We start from the raw sequence: 21,937 nt of genomic DNA, 5'->3' as shown, positions 1-21,937 counted from the left end.
ATGGTGAGGTTAGGGTGAGGGTGAGGTGAGGGGGAGGGTGAGGTGAGGGTTATGGTGAGTTGAGGGTGAGGGTTATGGTGAGGGAGAAGTGAGGGTTAGGGTTAGTGTTGGGGTGGGGGGCTCTCGATGAGCTGGTAGCTCTCCTCCAGCCTCAGTGGGGTTAGTGTTAGTGTTAGTGTTGGGGTTGGGGTTGGGGTTAGTGTTAGGGTTAGTGTTGGGGTGGGGGGGTCACTGACCCTCTCGATGAGCTGGTAGCTCTCCTCCAGCCTCAGTGGGGTTAGGGTTAGTGTTAGTGTTGGGGTTGGGGTTAGGGTTAGTTTTAGTGTTGGGGTTGGGGTTGGGGTTAGTGTTAGTGTTGGGGTCACTGACCCTCTCGATGAGCTGGTAGCTCTCCTCCAGCCTCAGTGGGGTTAGGGTTAGTGTTAGGGTTGGGGTTAGTGTTAGGGTGGGGGGGTCACCGACCCTCTCGATGAGCTGGTAGCTCTCCTCCAGCCTCAGTGGGGTTAGGGTTAGTGTTAGTGTTGGGGTTGGGGTTAGGGTTAGTTTTAGTGTTGCGGTTGGGGTTGGGGTTAGTGTTAGGGTTAGTGTTGGGGTGGGGGGGGTCACTGACCCTCTCGATGAGCTGGTAGCTCTCCTCCAGCCTCAGTGGGGTTAGGGTTAGTGTTAGTGTTGGGGTTGGGGTTGGGGTTAGGGTTAGTGTTGGGGTTGGGGTTGGGGTTATGGTTAGTGTTGGGGTTGGGGTTGGGGTTGGGGTTAGGGTTAGTGTTGGGGTGGGGGGGTCACTGACCCTCTCGATGAGCTGGTAGCTCTCCTCCAGCCTCAGTGGGGTTAGGGTTAGTGTTAGTGTTAGTGTTGGGGTTGGGGTTGGGGTTAGTGTTAGGGTTAGTGTTGGGGTGGGGGGGTCACTGACCCTCTCGATGAGCTGGTAGCTCTCCTCCAGCCTCAGTGGGGTTAGGGTTAGTGTTAGTGTTGGGGTTGGGGTTGGGGTTAGTGTTAGGGTTAGTTTTAGTGTTGGGGTTGGGGTTGGGGTTGGGGTTAGGGTTAGTGTTGGGGTGGGGGGGTCACTGACCCTCTCGATGAGCTGGTAGCTCTCCTCCAGCCTCAGTGGGGTTATGGTTAGTGTTGGGGTTGGGGTTGGGGTTAGTGTTGGGGTGGGGTGGGGGGGTCACTGACCCTCTCGATGAGCTGGTAGCTCTCCTCCAGCCTCAGTGGGGTTATGGTTAGTGTTGGGGTTGGGGTTAGTGTTGGGGTTGGGGTTGGGGTTGGGGTTAGGGTTAGTGTTGGGGTGGGGGGGTCACTGACCCTCTCGATGAGCTGGTAGCTCTCCTCCAGCCTCAGGGGGCGGTCTATGAGGGCGCTGGCAGCTCGCCGATGGCCCTCGCTCCACGCCCCGTAGGCGGCGTCCGAGATGTCAACGACGGCGTAGCACAGGGTCCTCAGCCCTGGGGGGGGGGGGGGGGGGCAGACCAAACTGTGATCACAATGAGGTTAGCACAGGGTCCTCAGCCCTGGGGGGGGGGGGGGGGGCAGACCAAACTGTGATCACAATGACATCAAATAAAGGTTCAACAAAAATAAGAACATCTATATTATTAGGTGTGAAAATATGTAAGATTGTAAACTATAGAAGAGGGGGGATTTAAAAAATAATGTGTAGATGGATAAAGCTTATTAGGGCTAGGGTTAGGATTAGGGTCAGGTTTAGGGTTAGGGTCAGGTTTAGGGTCAGGGTCAGGGTCAGGGTTAGGGTTAACAGCCTACCCTCTGTGGCAAAGAGTTGGAGGTGCTCCAGGGTGACCTCTCTGTACTTGGAGGCATGTGACAGCCTCTCGTAGATCACAGAATCCTAGAAGAACAACCAGACATATGCATATTCATATCTTCAGAAATCACATCTGATTCTCAAGACTGTAGGGCTGTTCGATGTGATATGTATACAGTATATCTATCGCAATTTTACTTTACTTTTACTTTTGTGACTTTCATTTTATATTATTAATAGGATTATAAAATAGTAGTCTTGAGGTATGTGATTATTTTGGATAGAAATGTTCTACATAGAATTTATGTAAAACATGCCCTATCGTGATATAAACCGTTATCGAGATATGACATGTTCCACGTTGTGATAGAAGACTTTGTGCATATTGCACAGACCTACAAGATACAAATAAGAAAGTGAAATGCTACCTGAAGAGGGAAAAGGCTTTGATTGTTTGTACTCACGGCGCCTTTGCAGTACAGCCTGATCTGGCCCGAGGGCGTGCGCACTATCACTGACATTCTCTTTCTTGCACTGCAAAAAAGAGGGGCACAAATCATACAAGCTAGCCCCAGGCTAATTATGTAAACAAACTGGAAAAGCATTATAACAAATATAGTTCCATGCAACCATGAAGGGGTCGTACAGTATGACGAGTAAGCAGTAGCGTAACATCATGGTGATATGTTTATTTTGTGCCCCTCGACAGGACTTCAGAGCGGGGGACATTTACGCCAGGACATTTACGCCACTGCGGGTATGGTGGCATCAGGTTACATGATAGTCAACATTATTTGATGTCTTGCCATGTCCCAGAGAATGGTTGTTCAAGGTTCGACTTGAACCAGCGACCCCATGGTCATGAGTGGGGGCATTACCACTACGCTACATGGGGTTAGGGTTAGGGTTAGGTAACCCTAACCCTAACCCCCAACCCCATGATCATGAGTGGGGGCATTACCACTACGCTACATGGATTTAGGGTTAGGGTTAGGTAACCCTAACCCTAACCTAACCCCTAACCCCCAACCCCATGGTCATGAGTGGGGGCATTACCACTAAGCTACATGGATTTACTAGACTGTATAGGGTTAGGGTTAGACTATATAAAGCTTGTCCATGCTTTTATTTCAAGCCGGCTAGACTACTGCAACCGTCTCTTCACAGGACTCCCAAAAAAGACCATTAAACAACTTCAATTAGTTCAAAATGCTGCAGCACGAGTGCTAACACAGACCAGCAAAAGAGAGCATATCACCCCTATACTGAAGTCCTTGCATTGGCTGCCAGTTTATTTTAGAATACATTTTAAAGTACTGCTACTGGTTTTTAAAGCATTACATGGGATGCGGCCAACATATATATCTGACATGTTTACATTTTACATCCCCCTCAGGCCTCTCAGGCCACAGAAAAGCCAGGTATTATGCTTACCATATACTCGTACCAAACAGGGTGAAGCTGCTTTCAGCTACCATGCAGTCCAGATTTGGAACAAACTCCCTGATCACGTTAAGAATGCTCCAACCATTGCCAATTTTAAAACCCAATTGAAGACCACCCTCTTCTCCATGGCATTTTCCTGTTTTTAATTTATTTTATTCATTGTTTTAATCTCTACTTTTTCTCTTTTTATCACTACTATTGCGATATGTTTTCTACTTGTACTATTACGGTGATATGTTTTATACGTGTGATATGTTTCTTACTTGTGTACTTCTATTTGAGGTAATGCCTTAGCTGTGTAAAGCACATTGTGTCTACCTGGAGTATGAAATGCGCTATATAAATAAATTGCCTTGCCTTGCCTATATATTGAGAACTAGAAGTCTTCCATATGGTGAGCTTGGTTGGTATGGTAATATGGCATTGGTATGCCTTAAACACTGGTTTACTGGAAGTTTACATATCGAAACAATCACCAACCATGTTTCTAAAGCATACTGTGTCAAAGCCCAACTACCGTGTGTACCGCTGTAAGGCCCAGCCTGCGTCAGAGAGAGCCCGCCGTTCAGAAAGACTGCTTCAAACAAATGCATCCAATTTTAATTGCAGATATAGGCTGGAAATTTGGCATGAGCATACGATGGAATGTGAATGATGCATCCAATTGTATTTGAAAACAGAGCTGTAGATGTTCTCTTCCTGCAGTCCTCTTCCTTAACTACGGGCCTACGGCCTAGGATTACTAACCCTAACGACCAGTTTGGATTCAGCTTCGACGGTATGGAAAGAACATGAGCTACTTAGCTTACAAAGAGTTATGATATTGAACAATAAGTAGATAAATAAATTGTACAAAAAACAAAGAGGCTGTTGGATCAGAGTTGTGCAAGTAGGATGCATTTTCCTAGCAGATGGCTAGTTTGTCATCAAAGTGATCCGTTAGTTTTACAGCTCCATGCCTTGTGCCTACCTTGAGAACTCCAGGACATTCAGTAATTCAAAACTCTGCTCTGCCCCAAACTGTGAAATAGAACACAGGAATTAATATATTAACCGAGTGGACCATGATGTTGCAGCAATGTCATACAGATACAGTAGAATAATATAAGGTTTTTTCCAAAGAGAAAATTCAGTCGGACAGACTTGAGTTTAATCTATTATATATATTATATTTAATGTATCTAATAATTGGTAACAATGGCCCAGAGTTTTGGTCTGTATTTTCATGGAAGGTTTGACTACATTGTACAGAGATAAAGGAGATAAAAGACAGGATTCTGACTTTAAACGTGGCCCTAATCCTGTTCCATATCATCAGGATCAGCGTAAACACTAGAAGAATACAATGGATCGTCTTTAAATATTAAAATAAATAAAACCTAATAAACGTACTGATTCACCTATAACAACAAAAGAAAATAAATGTACATTCAGACCCGTAGATAGCAGCAGTGGGAAACTCTTAACGTGGCTTATTTAACAACCTGTCACAACAACATTCACAAGAGCAAACTTACAGCCTGAATAATGACAGAATCTGGTGTCCGACCAGCCAACACGAAGCCCAGGTCTCTGGCTGCCTCCACCAGGGCTGACTCATCTAGGGAAGAGAGAGGTATTAAACAGTCAGGCAAAGGCCGACATTGTAAGAACTGTAACTTGGCACCGTTTGCATCCTCTTCCAGGCAGGGCCCATGCAACAATGACTGCTGTAGCAGCTCAACATCTTCCCGAAGCTGGGAGTCAGACCTGGGGAGGAGGCTTGATACACGATGACACCGTCCACCTTCTCTGGCACGGCCGTGTGGCACACAGCCATCATGGTGAGGAACTCCTGTATGACAGGGGCCGAGGCCTGGGGGAAACAGGGGGCACAAGCTCACATGGGGCTGGGGTAGGGGTAGGGGTAGAGGGAGGGTTAGGGGTAGGAGTAGGGGTAGGGGTGGGGTTAGGGGTAGGGATAGAGGGAGGGTTAGGGGTAGGAGTAGGGGTAGAGTAGGATTAGGGGTACGGGGAGGGGTAGAGGGAGGGTTAGGGGTAGGGGTAGGATTAGAGGGAGGGTTAGGGGTAGGGGTAGGATTAGGGTTAGGGTTAGGGTTAGAGGTAGGGGTAGAGGGAGGGTTAGGGGTAGGGGTAGGGTCGGCCTCTACTCACGTGGCCGGATTGGAGGTTTGAGATCAGCATGGGGTCGTCAAAGCCTTCCTCTTCCTCCTGCTCCCTAGCCGCCATGTTGTGTCTTCAACAAGAGATGTTTGAGGGACACTTCACATCAAACAGTCCCAAAACCAAAGGGTACATCTGGGATACAATACAACGATGCACATAACCTTCAGTCAGATGAAGGAAGGGTTAGGGTTAGGGTCCTACCCATACGGGACCCCGGTGACCTCCGACCTACCCATATGGGACCCCGGCTATGGTGCACTTCTTGAACTGCATCACGTTGCAGGTCAGTGTACCCGTCTTATCAGAGAAGATGTATTTAACCTGCAAAACACGGCCGTCGTATTTAAAAGGGTCCTCCGTCAGGTTCAACAGAGCGGAAGGACATGAACATGGAACAGATCTTTGGTCTTCAATATATATAATATATAAATTCATATCATATAAACGACCATGGAAGGGATTAAATCCGAGTACCTGTCCGAGCTCCTCATTGAGGTTGGATGTCCGGGCCACAGCCCACGTATCAGTGGCTTCATGATGCATGTCCATGTCCTGGAGCCAGAGAAGGCCTGTTAGGGTACTTCATATCACTGCTGTGTGTGAGTGCATGTGTGTGGTGCATGTGTGTGGTGCATGTGTGTGGTGCATGTGTGTGAGTGCATGTGCGTGGTGCATGTGTGTGAGTGCGTGCGTGAGAGTGCGTGCGCGTCCGCCTCACCCAGTTGATGAAGTAGGCCTGGGTGAACTTGATGACCTCCAGGGTGACCAGGAGGCTGATGGGGATCAGGTTGTTGAAGAGGATGATGAAGGTTAAGAAGTTCAGCCCAAAGTTGGCCGCGCTGCCATCTGCGCCCAGACAGAAAGATTAGTATCTTTACATATTTAATTTACAAAACAAATGTCCTTTTGGGCCGAAGTAAGGTGTTTCTACAAACACAAGATCACATGATTACTTGCTCACTACTAGGAATACTAATGCAAGGTATGACCAACACGGGAGACAGAGGGTCTACGGCTACTGTGAGGACTTGGGAAGAACTGTACTGTACTGTACTGTAAGGACCTGGGGAGTACTGTACTGTAAGGACCTGGGGAGCACTGTACTGTACTGTTAGGACCTGGGGAGCACTGTACTGTACTGTTAGGACCTGGGGAGCACTGTACTGTACTGTTAGGAACAGGGGAGCACTGTACTGTACTGTTAGGACCTGGGGAGCACTGTACTGTACTGTTAGGACCTGGGGAGCACTGTACTGTACAGTTAGGACCTGGGGAGCACTGTACTGTACTGTTAGGAACAGGGGAGCACTGTACTGTACTGTTAGGACCTTGGGAGCACTGTACTGTACTGTTAGGACCTGGGGAGCACTGTACTGTACTGTTAGGACCTGGGGGGTACTGTACTGTACTGTTAGGAACAGGGGAGCACTGTACTGTACTGTTAGGACCTGGGGAGCACTGTACTGTACAGTTAGGACCTGGGGGGTACTGTACTGTACTGTTAGGAACTGGGGAGCACTGTACTGTACAGTTAGGACCTGGGGGGTACTGTACTGTACTGTTAGGACCTGGGGAGTACTGTACTGTACTGTTAGGACCTGGGGAGCACTGTACTGTACTGTTAGGACCTGGGGAGTACTGTACTGTACTGTTAGGACCTGGGGAGTACTGTACTGTAAGGACCTGGGGAGTACTGTACTGTAAGGACCTGGAGAGTATTGTACTGTACTGTGAGGACCTGGGGAGTACTGTCCTGTACTGTTAGGACCTGGGGAGTACTGTACTGTAAGGACCTGGGGAGCACTGTACTGTACTGTTAGGACCTGGGGAGTACTGTACTGTAAGGACCTGGGGAGTACTGTACTGTACTGTGAGGACCTGGGGAGTACTGTACTGTAAGGACCTGGGGAGTACTGTACTGTACTGTGAGGACCTGGGGAGTACTGTACTGTTAGGACCTGGGGAGTACTGTACTGTAAGGACCTGGGGAGTACTGTACTGTAAGGACCTGGGGAGTACTGTACTGTACTGTAAGGACCTGGGGAGTACTGTACTGTTAGGACCTGGGGAGTACTGTACTGTAAGGACCTTGGGAGTACTGTACTGTACTGTTAGGACCTGGGGAGTACTGTACTGTTAGGACCTGGGGAGTACTGTACTGTAAGGACCTTGGGAGCACTGTACTGTACTGTTAGGACCTGGGGAGTACTGTACTATACTGTTAGGACCTGGGGAGTACTGTACTGTTAGGACCTGGGGAGTACTGTACTGTAAGGACCTTGGGAGTACTGTACTGTACTGTTAGGACCTGGGGAGTACTGTACTGTACTGTTAGGACCTGGGGAGTACTGTACTGTTAGGACCTGGGGAGTACTGTACTGTAAGGACCTTGGGAGTACTGTACTGTACTGTTAGGACCTGGGGAGTACTGTACTGTACTGTAAGGACCTGGGGAGTACTGTACTGTAAGGACCTGGGGAGTACTGTACTGTAAGGACCTGGGGAGTACTGTACTGTAAGGACCTGGGGAGTACTGTACTGTTGTGTACTGTACCTGGAGCTGTTAACATACCAGGGCCCAGAAATGCAAAACAAAAAGTCACATCACTAGGAAAAATGGCATTCAGATTGAACCCTCACTTTAAACATTAATGTCGTTTCAAGTATAATTCTAAACATACACTCCAAACCAGAAATATTTACATCGATCCTTTTGAGTTTTATGACGTCCACAATAGGTGCTCCTCTAAATATGTGCTCCTATATATGTTTCTGTTTTTAAAATATGCCTCTGATCAATCTTTGTTTATAACTTCAGACTCGATCTGGCAAGAGCCAAGAGAGCCCAAGGGTCCATCTGATTGGTTTGAACCACGCAGGGCCGTGACCATATTTGGAAATCAACCGCTGCCCAGCCAAAGCCAATCTGATATTCATTGCAAAACATAAATGTGAAATCAGGATAGTCTCTTAAGAATACTTCCCCAAACAGATATTTTCCATTATACTATTATCATTTAGCATCATTAGTATTTGAATAGCCTAGGCATTACAAATGGAAGACCCTGAGGCCTTTTTCTATTTCTGAGCCAACTTTATTGACCAGCAGTCAAGTTTCCTTGTGCTGCTTGTTTAGAGCGGCTAAACCCGGGTCTGCAGGCCTGCTGTTATTAGTCACCAAACCCCAGTCAAACCTCAGCCACAGCGACCCCTGTGGCCGAACTAAGGCATTGCAACTACCATTCATGGGGTGGTCCGTCGGTATCCCAGTATATAAAGTGTCCAGTCCCTTAGATACTGGTATGTATCCCCATGCACGCCTTGGTGGCCCTAAGGACTCACAGTTGAGGTCCATGTACCAGGCGTGGTCTCCGTGGAGCCTCTTCCACAGCGACTGGCCGGCGGCACAGCCCAGCGAGATGAGCAGCAGGCAGCCCACCAGGAACAGGATGAGGCGGTTGGTGAGGCGCTCCACGCTGGACAGCTTGAGCGGCGGCCGCGTGGAGTTCTGCATGAGCTTGGTGTCGTGGCCCGTGTAGATCACCAGGCCGTGCACCCACTGGGTGTTCCTCAGAGTGGCCCCTCGCAGCACCAGCTGGTCCGAGCCCACCGGCACCTGGCTGGGGGGGTTGGCGACTGATAAGGGACTCCATTCAAGGCTCAGTTCTAAAATGTCTTACGTGCAAAAGCAGTTCTGTGAGCAGTGAACTTTAAACTCAGACGAGTTGTTTAGGTCAGACCTGTCTCGCCTTATTGGTTCCACTTTCAGCCTCTTTCGTTTGGACGCTGCTGTCAAACAAAGTATGCTGTTGTTGCCAAATGCCTTGGCAACTAGTTGTGTTTAATTTTTAAGACGTACCCTATAGTATTGAGCATTTGGTATGGCAAATGTGTAGTATGGTCAATGAAATATAATGAATAATGAATATAGCAGCCTTTATACAGTATATGGCATTTCAATATGCAAAGTTTTAATAGAGGATTTTTGTAAGAAAATAACAGGCAACAACATGTCCCCTTCAGGAAGTGTCTGATGACCAACAGCGATAGTGCCGTCCAACATAAGACTTTAACTTAGTTGGATTGTTAATGTGAGGTTTCTCTTAGTCGGTGGGGGGGTTCTCCGTCCATTTCCCAACATCTAGACAGAAGGTTCTTCAAAGGTCTTAACCTAGCAACTGTAAGTGCTTGCCACTTGTTTCAATGAACATCTTTATTGTACCGACTGCGATATATTGTTGTTTCTCTTTCTTCTGACAAACGTACTTATTGTAAGTTAGACTGGGTAGCCCCGCCCATTCTGCCGGCGATTTGAGTTTGCTCTGCACAAGGGTCTGGAGAAGAGCAATGCATTTCTTTCTGCTTCTGATACGTTTTTGTGGGAGCCAATCACCAAGCTGGCTTATCCCCCTGGCGCGCTATTGGCTGGTTTAACACAATGACGACAGGGAAGCGACGGCGAGCAGCCAATTGCGTACAGAGTCAGTTGAACTAGGCCCGTTGATCACGCCTCTTGTGCTGAAGAAAATGACAGCAGCTTCCCCAGACCAACATGCAATCTAGGATTGAGCTTGGTCTGGCAATAGTCAGGCAAATTGTAAGTGGCTTAGGATAAAAGTGTAAATGTACAGGGGCTCACCAGCGTCCCTCCAACTGGATCCGACCCACAAAGTCGTAGAGATGTCGGTTGGGGCCCTCACACTCCAGCTGGCCAGAGAGCTCCGACATACTCTCTGGGTCCTTCAGCCGGGCTGTCACCTGCAGGCCCTGTCAACGCAACAGTCTCATTACACATGGTGTGATCATACATAAGACCACTGTGTTCATGTAGACTCGTGCAGCACATGCATCTAATTCAAGGAATGAAGTACAGCTGCATGTAGAAGTGCTGCAGGAACGTTACTTCTGCCATGTTGATTTACTGTACGCAGTAATACCATGACTCAAACAGTATATTAAAAGTTGACTCATGCACTAGGGTTACCGAATGACCTGTCCACGAAGATAACCATCAAAAGGCTCTTTATACTGCGATGGCCTGGATGACAATAGGTGGTTGCCCTCACGTGACATTTGAGGGAGGGAAGAAGTGGAATATATTTAAAATATCTTTTAATCTGTAGTGTTAACGTGTGTTCACGTTGGTAGAGCACGTGAGAGGTGCTTGGTGGGCAGGCTGAGGGACACCAATTCATTCGAGCTGAGCTCCTGGCAAGGCCAAATCGACATAGCCCCGCATGGTAACAATGACTGATTCATTGGGATGAATGGATCTTGGGTTCTAATCCAATTTGATCATTTTGGAATGAACATTTAAACAGGGCACCACAATTGATGAGTAGAGAATGGGACTTTGGGTTGTGCTTGTAACATTATCTAAATTCCACGCATTCAATTACTACGACTGGTCATGTGATGTTATTTTCAGAACCAATTCTGTATGGTGGAATTTCATCGCAATGAATGTCGTTGTGGACATCATGATGCAATCATTCCGCCGATTAGCTTAAGTAAAGAAAGGTAAAAAGAAAGGTTTAAACTAATTCTGCATCCTCATCCCAGGGGAAAAGGAGGGACACTAAAGGACTATGGAATACGAGATTCAGTTAATTTTTTTGCTTTTCTAGAATCTCACAAGCTGACCTCCGGTTTTGTATGCAGATATTAATCTGGAACCGGCCTAACAAATGCAGCGACAGTCAGCCAATCAGTGAACCCCAAAAAGGGATTGGGGTGATGACAACACCGGGCACGCCGGACAACGAACACCGCCACGGTGCACAGCTCATGAGTGAAGCACATCTGGCCGCTTGAGGCTAATTCTGTTCGCAAATGACAGAAAACAGGAAGAAGAAAGAAACCCAGAGAGGGACTGAGCGCTGCCTTGCCTGTCTGATCTTGAGGTTGGTCTCTCCGTCCAGGTTTGACGTCTCGATGTAGCACATAGCGTGGGGCTCACTGGGGACACAAGGGCTCAGGCGGTTAGCGTCAGCGGGAACCGTGCAGCGATCCCCTAACCATCCGCCTCTGGTGTTAGTAGAGCAGGAAGAGGGCTAGGGGTGCTACCCCCTAACCATCCGCCTCTGGAGTTAGTAGAGCAGGAAGAGGGCTAGGGGTGCGACCCCCTAACCATCCGCCTCTGGAGTTAGTAGAGCAGGAAGAGGGCTAGGGGTGCTACCCCCTAACCATCAGCCTCTGGAGTTAGTAGAGCAGGAAGAGGGCTAGGGGTGCTACCCCCTAACCATCAGCCTCTGGAGTTAGTAGAGCAGGAAGAGGGCTAGGGGTGCTACCCCCTAACCATCAGCCTCTGGAGTTAGTAGAGCAGGAAGAGGGCTAGGGGTGCTACCCCCTAACCATCCGCCTCTGGAGTTAGTAGAGCAGGAAGAGGGCTAGGGGTGCTACCCCCTAACCATCCGCCTCTGGAGTTAGTAGAGCAGGAAGAGGGCTAGGGGTGCTACCCCCTAACCATCCGCCTCTGGTGTTAGTAGAGCAGGAAGAGGGCTAGGGGTGCTACCCCCTAACCATCAGCCTCTGGTGTTAGTAGAGCAGGAAGAGGGCTAGGGGTGCTACCCCCTAACCATCAGCCTCTGGTGTTAGTAGAGCAGGAAGAGGGCTAGGGGTGCTACCCCCTAACCATCAGCCTCTGGTGTTAGTAGAGCAGGAAGAGGGCTAGGGGTGCTACCCCCTAACCATCCGCCTCTGGAGTTAGTAGAGCAGGAAGAGGGCTAGGGGTGCTACCCCCTAACCATCCGCCTCTGGAGTTAGTAGAGCAGGAAGAGGGCTAGGGGTGCTACCCCCTAACCATCAGCCTCTGGTGTTAGTAGAGCAGGAAGAGGGCTAGGGGTGCTACCCCCTAACCATCCGCCTCTGGAGTTAGTAGAGCAGGAAGAGGGCTAGGGGTGCTACCCCCTAACCATCAGCCTCTGGAGTTAGTAGAGCAGGAAGAGGGCTAGGGGTGCTACCCCCTAACCATCCGCCTCTGGAGTTAGTAGAGCAGGAAGAGGGCTAGGGGTGCTACCCCCTAACCATCCGCCTCTGGAGTTAGTAGAGCAGGAAGAGGGCTAGGGGTGCTACCCCCTAACCATCCGCCTCTGGAGTTAGTAGAGCAGGAAGAGGGCTAGGGGTGCTACCCCCTAACCATCCGCCTCTGGAGTTAGTAGAGCAGGAAGAGGGCTAGGGGTGCTACCCCCTAACCATCCGCCTCTGGAGTTAGTAGAGCAGGAAGAGGGCTAGGGGTGCTACCCCCTAACCATCAGCCAGGAGTTAGTAGAGCAGGAAGAGGGCTAGGGGTGCTACCCCCTAACCATCAGCCTCTGGAGTTAGTAGAGCAGGAAGAGGGCTAGGGGTGCTACCCCCTAACCATCCGCCTCTGGAGTTAGTAGAGCAGGAAGAGGGCTAGGGGTGCTACCCCCTAACCATCCGCCTCTGGAGTTAGTAGAGCAGGAAGAGGGCTAGGGGTGCTACCCCCTAACCATCCGCCTCTGGAGTTAGTAGAGCAGGAAGAGGGCTAGGGGTGCTACCCCCTAACCATCAGCCTCTGGAGTTAGTAGAGCAGGAAGAGGGCTAGGGGTGCTACCCCCTAACCATCAGCCTCTGGAGTTAGTAGAGCAGGAAGAGGGCTAGGGGTGCGACCCCCTAACCATCAGCCTCTGGAGTTAGTAGAGCAGGAAGAGGGCTAGGGGTGCGACCCCCTAACCATCAGCCTCTGGTGTTAGTAGAGCAGGAAGAGGGCTAGGGGTGCTACCCCCTAACCATCAGCCTCTGGAGTTAGTAGAGCAGGAAGAGGGCTAGGGGTGCGACCCCCTAACCATCAGCCTCTGGTGTTAGTAGAGCAGGAAGAGGGCTAGGGGTGCTACCCCCTAACCATCAGCCTCTGGTGTTAGTAGAGCAGGAAGAGGGCTAGGGGTGCTACCCCCTAACCATCAGCCTCTGGAGTTAGTAGAGCAGGAAGAGGGCTAGGGGTGCTACCCCCTAACCATCAGCTTGGAGTTAGTAGAGCAGGAAGAGGGCTAGGGGTGCTACCCCCTAACCATCAGCCTCTGGAGTTAGTAGAGCAGGAAGAGGGCTAGGGGTGCTACCCCCTAACCATCAGCCTCTGGAGTTAGTAGAGCAGGAAGAGGGCTAGGGGTGCTACCCCCTAACCATCAGCCTCTGGAGTTAGTAGAGCAGGAAGAGGGCTAGGGGTGCGACCCCCTAACCATCAGCCTCTGGTGTTAGTAGAGCAGGAAGAGGGCTAGGGGTGCTACCCCCTAACCATCAGCCAGGAGTTAGTAGAGCAGGAAGAGGGCTAGGGGTGCTACCCCCTAACCATCAGCCTGGAGTTAGTAGAGCAGGAAGAGGGCTAGGGGTGCTACCCCCTAACCATCAGCCTCTGGTGTTAGTAGAGCAGGAAGAGGGCTAGGGGTGCTACCCCCTAACCATCAGCCTCTGGAGTTAGTAGAGCAGGAAGAGGGCTAGGGGTGCTACCCCCTAACCATCAGCCTCTGGAGTTAGTAGAGCAGGAAGAGGGCTAGGGGTGCTACCCCCTAACCATCAGCCTCTGGAGTTAGTAGAGCAGGAAGAGGGCTAGGGGTGCTACCCCCTAACCATCAGCCTCTGGTGTTAGTAGAGCAGGAAGAGGGCTAGGGGTGCTACCCCCTAACCATCAGCCTCTGGAGTTAGTAGAGCAGGAAGAGGGCTAGGGGTGCTACCCCCTAACCATCAGCCTCTGGAGTTAGTAGAGCAGGAAGAGGGCTAGGGGTGCTACCCCCTAACCATCAGCCTCTGGAGTTAGTAGAGCAGGAAGAGGGCTAGGGGTGCGACTGCACCACGAAGCATGGGAGGTACGTTATGCATGGGGTTTGGTGGGGCCACAGACAGGTCACCATTCACCACTGGGATAACATTGGCTCAATAAACGAGGAAGCATTTGAAAAATGAATTGGTTGTGGTGGAAACTCCTTAAATACATTAGGACTTAATTTAAGAGAGAAAAAAGCTAATTTAAATGTAGAAACTGATTGACAACTCATTACATTTACATTTAGGGCATTCAGCAGACGCTTTTATCCAAAGCGACAATGAGTACTTGAATGAGTACAAGAAAGTGAAACGGAAGTGAATCATTAGCTCCGTCTGCACACACGCACGCGCACGCGCACACGCACACGCACACGCACACAGCTCTGACCTGGATGAAAGCAGGACGAGGTCAGCAGGGAGGGGGTCGCCGTCTGCAGCTCTGATGATGTCCCCCACCGTTACCTACGGTTACGGCCACAGCATGAGGGGGGGGGGGTCAGACAGATCCAGAGACAACAGGAAGGCAGAGAGGGGGACGCACAACTGGTGGAAATAGGGACTTGAGAAGTGGATCAGCGGTCGTTGCGTGGTGTGTCCACAGCCCGGTCAGGTTCATCTGAACCAGGTTGGGGATAAGGAGTGTTTGCAGTTGCAACACTTGTAACACTAATACAAGCTTGGCCTTTTAATCTCAATGTGTTATCGACCTGGAAAGATAAAGATCAAATACAAGAGGTACAGCCTTCATCCACACAGTGAAATCGAACTGGCTCACACATTCAGCAGGTAGTTCAAGGTTCTTTACCTCACAACTGGCTAACATTCAAATGAAAGGTGAACAGATAGTCGACCCGTGGCCTACAAGTCCCAATAGTGCAGCTGTCTGAAACACTTGTAGAAGGATCGGTGAAGATGCTTGGTCTATGGTGAATGGTGCTCTGAACTAGCATGAGAGGAAAAGAGTCCATCTAAAGCTAGCGAAAGAACATTCCTAAGGGTTATATGACACCAGCAGAAACACAATTTCAAAAAGGAAATAACTCAGATAGTGTACGTGCGGTATCACTTCCTCGGAACGCTAACACCGCTGCTGGGAAACGTACCTTGGCCCACTCCACGGTCTCCCACACCCCGTTCCGGAGGACTGGAAGGTGAATGGTCATCAGAAGAATAACAAGACAAAAGGTGAACACATAAACAGGGTGCTGATCTCAACATGAAGGACAGGAACATGGTCCTCAAAAGGGCTTCTACGATTCCCTCTTTGGCCCCTGTGTGTTTGGTTACGCCTTAATTTTATTTCATGGTGACATTAATAAATGAGTGGATGCTCATTACATAGTAAATGCAATAATTGCTGGGGTTTGTCATGTTTTAGGTGTTAATGGATTGGTAGGAGCAGGTCGCTGTGACCATAAAGAGACAAACAAAGGACTGTGGATCTTATCCCTGGATTGTCATGTTTTAGGTGTTGATTGGGCTAGGGTTGGGTTAGGTAGCTTAGGGTAGGGGTTAGGTATCTTAGGGTTAGGTATCTTAGGGTTAGGTAGGTTAGGGTTAGGTATTTTAGGGTTAGGGTTAGGATCTTACTCCTGGTCTCCTTCCTGTTGACCACGTTGTCGGCTTTGTGGCGTTTCTGTAAGGCACAGTTACATTGAGTCATTTCATTTGAATGCCATCTATCAACAAGCTTTTTTTTGTTGTATCTTACCCCTCACTAAGTCTGTTATTTGTAACAACAACTATTTGGGATTTAATTACTTTAACAGTGCTGGACCATGTCAAAAAGGACCATGTCATAAACAACGTAACCAAATGTAACCACATGTCCCAACATGCTGAGTAATAGAATAGCACGTGGTCAGGGTTTAACTTTGTTACATATTAAGTACACACTAACAGTTTGTTGCATTGCTGAGTACATTTGTGTTACACTGTTAGAAGGACCCCTCATGGAGGCTCCCCCAGGGGGCTTTGAGGGTTAGGGTTAGGGTTAGTAGGGTTAGGGTTAGTAGGGTTAGGGCCATACCGTATCCTCGATGATCTCCTTCACAGCCGCCACAAACAGGATGGCCACCAGGGGCACCAGCGTGGTCCAGCGCCCCGTCGGGGACACATCTGGGATTTGCTGTGAGGAAAGATCGACGAGAGATGTTGAGACGCACAGGCAGAGAACCCATAACCCTCACCCTCACCCTAACCCTAACCTTAACCCTCACCCTCACCCTAACCTTAACCCTCACCCTCAACCCTCACCCTCACCCTCACCCTGACCTTAACCCTCACCCTCACCCTAACCCTCACCCTCACCCTCACCCTCACCTTAACCCTCACCCTAACCTTAACCCTCACCCTCACCCTAACCTTAACCCTCACCCTAACCTTAACCCTCACCCTCACCCTAACCCTCACCCTAACCTTAACCCTCACCCTCACCCTAACCTTAACCCTCACCCTCACCCTCACCCTCACCTTAACCCTCACCCTCACCCTCACCCTCACCCATAACCCTAACCCTCACCCTCAACCATAACCCTAACCCTCACCCTCACCCTCACCCATAACCCTAACCCTCACCCTCACCCTCAACCATAACCCTCACCCTCACCCTCACCCTCACCCTAACCCTCACCCTCACCCTCACCCATAACCCTAACCCTCACCCTCACCCTCACCCTCACCCTAACTCTCACCCTCACCCTCACCCTCACCCTAACCTTAACCCTCACCCTCACCCTCACCTTCACCTTAACCCTCACCCTCACCCACACCCTTACCCTAACTCTCACCCTCACCCTAACCCTCACCCTCACCCTCACCCTAACCTTAACCCTCACCCTCACCCTCACCCTAACCCTCACCCTCACCCTCACCCTCACCCTCACCATAACCCTAACCCTAACCTTAACCCTCACCCTTACCCTTACCCTAACTCTCACGATCTCACCCTCACCCTAACCCATGTTCGAATAGAGGAGCAGCGACCGTGTGGGAACGCTGTCTGGAGAGGTGCCATTCTGTCATGGACCACGTACTGTTTTAAATCAGGTATCAGGGCGTTACAGAGCTGGCTGGGTTGCCATGACAGCAGCGGGACCATGAGCCTACCTGCAGCATGGCGATGACCAGGAAGAAGGAGTTGGCGGCCCTTCTGAACTGAGCGAAGAGGAACCGAGGCATGAAGGTGAGTGCATTATACTTGGCAGTACTGCAAACGGGGCAGAGAGAGAGACACAGAGAGGGGTCCATCAGAACCATTCATCTGGATGTAAACGGGACAGAGAGAGAGACACAGAGAGAGAGACACAGAGAGGGGTCCATCAGAACCATTCCTCTGGATGTAAACGGAGCAGAGAGAGACACAGAGAGGGGTCCATCAGAACCATTCCTCTGGATGTAAACGGAGCAGAGAGAGAGACACAGAGAGGGGTCCATCAGAACCATTCATCTGGATGTAAACGGAGCAGAGAGAGAGACACAGAGAGGGGTCCATCAGAACCATTCCCCTGGATGTAAACGGAGAGACACAGAGAGGGGTCCATCAGAACCATTCATCTGGATGTAAACGGAGCAGAGAGAGAGACACAGAGAGGGGTCCATCAGAACCATTCATCTGGATGTAAACGGAGCAGAGAGAGAGACACAGAGAGGGGTCCATCAGAACCATTCCTCTGGATGTAAACGGAGCAGAGAGAGAGACACAGAGAGGGGTCCATCAGAACCATTCCTCTGGATGTAAACGGAGAGACACAGAGAGGGGTCCATCAGAACCATTCATCTGGATGTAAACGGGCATCATATCTGAGCCTCAACACACTACACATAATAATCCAGTGGATCTCAATTCAAAGCATCAAACTGCGATGCGGTTTGATGCTTTAACCCTAACCCTAACCCTTGTGTTTAGGATTAGGGTTAGGGTTAGGGTTAAAGCATCAAACTGCGATGCGGTTTGATGCTTTAACCCTAACCCTAACCCTTGTGTTTAGGATTAGGGTTAGGGTTAGGGTTAAAGCATCAAACTGCGATGCGGTTTGATGCTTTAACCCTAACCCTAACACTTGTGTTTAGGGTTAGGGTTAGATGCTTTAACCCTAACCCTAACACTTGTGCTTCCATGGACACCCCTCCAACACTTGCCAGATGAGGTTGTTGCAGAAGCGGCCCTGTTGGGGTCGGTTGATGAGGACGAGGCGCGCGTCCTCCGGCTCGGCCGGCGACGTGATGGGCGCCCGGGTGCGCCGGTATCCTGATCAGGACACAGGAGAACGAGTTAGTCCTAACCCTAACCCTTAGAGCAACATGAGGACGATCACAGACTGTGACACCCTGCCCCTCGATGACACACGTCACTCTGCTCCCTCAGTCGATCGGGGCTTCCCAGGAACCCCCTGCTGAACACTAACTCGTAGGCTTTCACTGGATTAGTGTTTGTGTAACTAACCCTAACCCTAACCCTAACCCTGTGTCTCAGGCCGGGGCCCCTCTGCTCTTCTATCTCCATGTTGAAATGAGCTCAGTTAGCGCAACCAATAATGCTACCCTACAAAGCGCCAAACAATTACCCAGTGACAGGTTCATCAAAGCTTTAGGACTCAGAGAGAAAGGAAGGAGGACACAGCTTTAGACTGCCAACCGAACAGTCAGAATTAGAGCTCATAGACTCCTGATTTGAATTTAGTCCACAGATCACCTGACAGGTACTTAGTTCACAGATTACCTGAGGATCAACCCAACGCGTGTAACTTACACACACCTTACACACAACTTACACACACCGCCTCCCTATGAAAGCCTGGGGAAACTACGGTGTAAGTGAAAGATCATTTCAAGCCTAGATATTCAAAATCTAATCAAAGACCGCAATGATCAATTAAACTGAAAGCCTTAAATACAGCTTAAAGTGTGACACATCGCACACACACTCCACAGTGTTAAGACGGACACAAACACACACTCCACAGTTACATAGTTCTCTATTAGGTACATAGTCCTCTATTAGGTACATAGTTCTCTATTAGGTAGTCCTCTATTAGGTACATAGTTCTCTATTAGGTACATAGTTCTCAATTAGGTACATAGTTCTCTATAAGGTAGTTCTCTATTTGCTACATAGTTCTCTATTAGGTACATAGTTCTCTATTAGGTACAAAGTTCTCTATTAGGTACATAGTTCTCTATAAGGTAGTTCTCTATTTGGTACATAGTTCTCTATTAGGTACATAGTTCTCTATAAGGTACATCGTTCTCTATCAGGTACATAGTTCTCTATTAGGTACATAGTTCTCTATTAGGTACATAGTTCTCTATTAGGTACAAAGTTCTCTATTAGGTACATAGTTCTCTATAAGGTAGTTCTCTATTTGGTACATAGTTCTCTATTAGGTACATAGTTCTCTATTAGGTACATAGTTCTCTATAAGGTACATCGTTCTCTATCAGGTACATAGTTCTCTATTAGGTACATAGTTCTCTATTAGGTACATAGTTCTCTATTAGGTACATAGTTCTCTATAAGGTACATAGTTCTCTATCAGGTACATAGTTCTCTATTAGGTACATGGTACTCTATTAGGTACATGGTTCTCTATTAGGTACATAGTTCTCTATAAGGTAGTTCTCTATTTGGTACATAGTTCTCTATTAGATACATAGTTCTCTATTAGGTACATAGTTCTCTACTAGGTACATAGTTCTCTACTAGGTACATAGTTCTCTACTAGGTACATAGTTCTCTACTAGGTACATAGTTCTCTATTAGGTACATAGTTCTCTATAAGGTACATAGTTCTCTATCAGGTACATAGTTCTCTATTAGGTACATGGTTCTCTATTAGGTACATGGTTCTCTATTAGGTACATAGTTCTCTATTAGGTACATAGTTATCTACTAGGTACATAGTTCTCTAAAAGGTACATAGTTCCTTATTAGGTACATAGTTCTCTATAAGGTACATAGTTCTCTATAAAGTACATAGTTCTCTATCAGGTACATAGTTCTCTATAAGGTACATAGTTCTCTATTAGGTACATAGTTCTCTATTAGGTACATAGTTCTCTATTAGGTACATAGTTCTCTATCAGGTACATAGTTCTCTATTAGGTACATAGTTCTCTATTAGGTACATAGTTCTCTATAAAGTACATAGTTCTCTATCAGGTACATAGTTCTCTATAAGGTACATAGTTCTCTATTAGGTACATAGTTCTCTATTAGGTACATAGTTCTCTATTAGGTACATAGTTCTCTATCAGGTACATAGTTCTCTATTAGGTACATAGTTCTCTATTAGGTACATAGTTCTCTATTAGGTACATAGTTCTCTATTAGGTACATAGTTCTTTATAAGGTACATAGTTCTCATACCTTCCAATGGAGATCGGAGACCTGACAGGGTTCTCTCCATCACAGCTCTGCAGATCCCTGGGTTACCCCCAGGGTCAGGGCTCCTGGTTGGGTTAGGGGGTCACCCCCAGGGTCAGGGCTCCTGGTTGGACTAGGGTTCGGGGGTTACCCCCAGGGTCAGGGCTCCTGGTTGGACTAGGGTTCGGGGGTTACCCCCAGGGTCAGGGCTCCTGGTTGGGTTAGAGTTAGACACATCTCTTAGTGAGGACTCATCTACTGGTGGCTTTGCTCTCTAAGCTGACGGCTCACTAACAGCAGAGACCCAGACTAGAAGAATGAAAGGAAGTCACATCCTTGCAATTTCACGTCAGTTGATTTTTCACAACGTTATGGCATATCTATATATCTATATCCATATATCTATATATATATATATATATCTATATATATATATATATATATATATATATATAAAGTAACGAGCAGTGGTCTTCAGCCCGTGGCTCTTCTTGTTAGTTGTGATCTTCAGGTTGTTCGGGGTGCTGTTATCACCGAGCGGTGGTCTCCAAGTTCTTCTTGTTATGTTTTACTTCCTTATCCGCCCACTTCTAATCCTTCCACCCGAGGAGATCATTACTGCCACCTGGTGGTTGTTTTCGTGCAACGCGATCTTACTGTCAGCATGGAAGGCCTTGGATTCATGACATCATTATTTTCATTTTCGTTTCCTTACTGATTAAATCCTAATGTTAACCTATCCTTTGGTAAAGCTCCAATTTTCTGTGCATGTATCTTTTGTGTATGTATGAATGTATGTATGTATGTATGTATGTATGTATGTATGTATGTATGTATGTATGTATGTATGTATGTATGTATGTATATGTATGTATGTATGTATGTATGTATGCATGTATGTATGTATGTATGTATGTATCCGTATGTATGTATGTATGTATGTATGTATGTATGTATGTATGTATGTATGTATGTATGTATGTATGTATGTATGTATGTATGTATGTATGTATGTATGCATGTATGTATGTATGTATGTAATATAATGTAATAATATAGATGTAGTAATAATTGTATATATTTATTCAATTTGTTGAAATATTTTATTGATCCATTTTCATACTTGTGATTCTCCTATTTATTTTTTCTGCTGCTTTGTATGTCTTTTGTGAAGCACATTGGGTGGCCTTGCTGTATGAAATGTGCTATATAAATCAATGTACATTCCATTCCATTCCATTATCTATGTTGCTTTGCTCTTGTCTGTTAGCCTTGATGGCTCCGAGTGGCGGTCCCCAAGCTGTGGAAGATAACTGAACAGACTCCTAATGCCGGGGGTGTGGTCTTCCCTTGCCCGGGTTAGACCAGCCAACAATAACCCCTACCCTATGTTTTTATTAATATGCATATATAACAGT

General features: G+C 48.0%; 1 protein-coding gene across 1 annotated transcript in view; it reads right to left on the bottom strand.

Annotated features, from left to right (window-relative positions):
* Window positions 1-21,076, bottom strand: part of LOC130383230 (phospholipid-transporting ATPase IA-like) — a 35,152-nt gene extending 14,076 nt beyond the window's left edge. Inside the window, exons 1-20 of the mRNA XM_056591331.1 lie at window positions 20,523-21,076; window positions 18,296-18,404; window positions 17,264-17,363; window positions 16,185-16,283; window positions 15,746-15,791; window positions 15,259-15,299; window positions 14,544-14,617; window positions 11,263-11,332; window positions 10,014-10,141; window positions 8,717-8,994; window positions 6,093-6,220; window positions 5,849-5,926; window positions 5,607-5,695; window positions 5,363-5,444; window positions 4,958-5,063; window positions 4,726-4,808; window positions 4,179-4,228; window positions 2,227-2,296; window positions 1,762-1,846; window positions 1,303-1,442 (exon numbers count right to left, since the gene is read on the bottom strand). Coding sequence (XP_056447306.1) covers window positions 1,303-1,442; window positions 1,762-1,846; window positions 2,227-2,296; window positions 4,179-4,228; window positions 4,726-4,808; window positions 4,958-5,063; window positions 5,363-5,444; window positions 5,607-5,695; window positions 5,849-5,926; window positions 6,093-6,220; window positions 8,717-8,994; window positions 10,014-10,141; window positions 11,263-11,332; window positions 14,544-14,617; window positions 15,259-15,299; window positions 15,746-15,791; window positions 16,185-16,283; window positions 17,264-17,363; window positions 18,296-18,404; window positions 20,523-20,562 — 1,896 coding nt within the window. The 5' untranslated portion in view covers window positions 20,563-21,076. The remainder of the gene's footprint in view (window positions 1-1,302; window positions 1,443-1,761; window positions 1,847-2,226; window positions 2,297-4,178; window positions 4,229-4,725; window positions 4,809-4,957; window positions 5,064-5,362; window positions 5,445-5,606; window positions 5,696-5,848; window positions 5,927-6,092; window positions 6,221-8,716; window positions 8,995-10,013; window positions 10,142-11,262; window positions 11,333-14,543; window positions 14,618-15,258; window positions 15,300-15,745; window positions 15,792-16,184; window positions 16,284-17,263; window positions 17,364-18,295; window positions 18,405-20,522) is intronic.
* Between the last annotated feature and the right edge of the window lie 861 nt (window positions 21,077-21,937).

This window comes from Gadus chalcogrammus, chromosome 5 (assembly GCF_026213295.1).
Source record: "Gadus chalcogrammus isolate NIFS_2021 chromosome 5, NIFS_Gcha_1.0, whole genome shotgun sequence".
In the NCBI taxonomy this organism is placed as follows: domain Eukaryota; kingdom Metazoa; phylum Chordata; class Actinopteri; order Gadiformes; family Gadidae; genus Gadus; species Gadus chalcogrammus.
The sequence above is the reverse complement of the archived record's forward strand: the minus strand, read 5'-3'. Positions and strand labels throughout refer to the sequence as shown.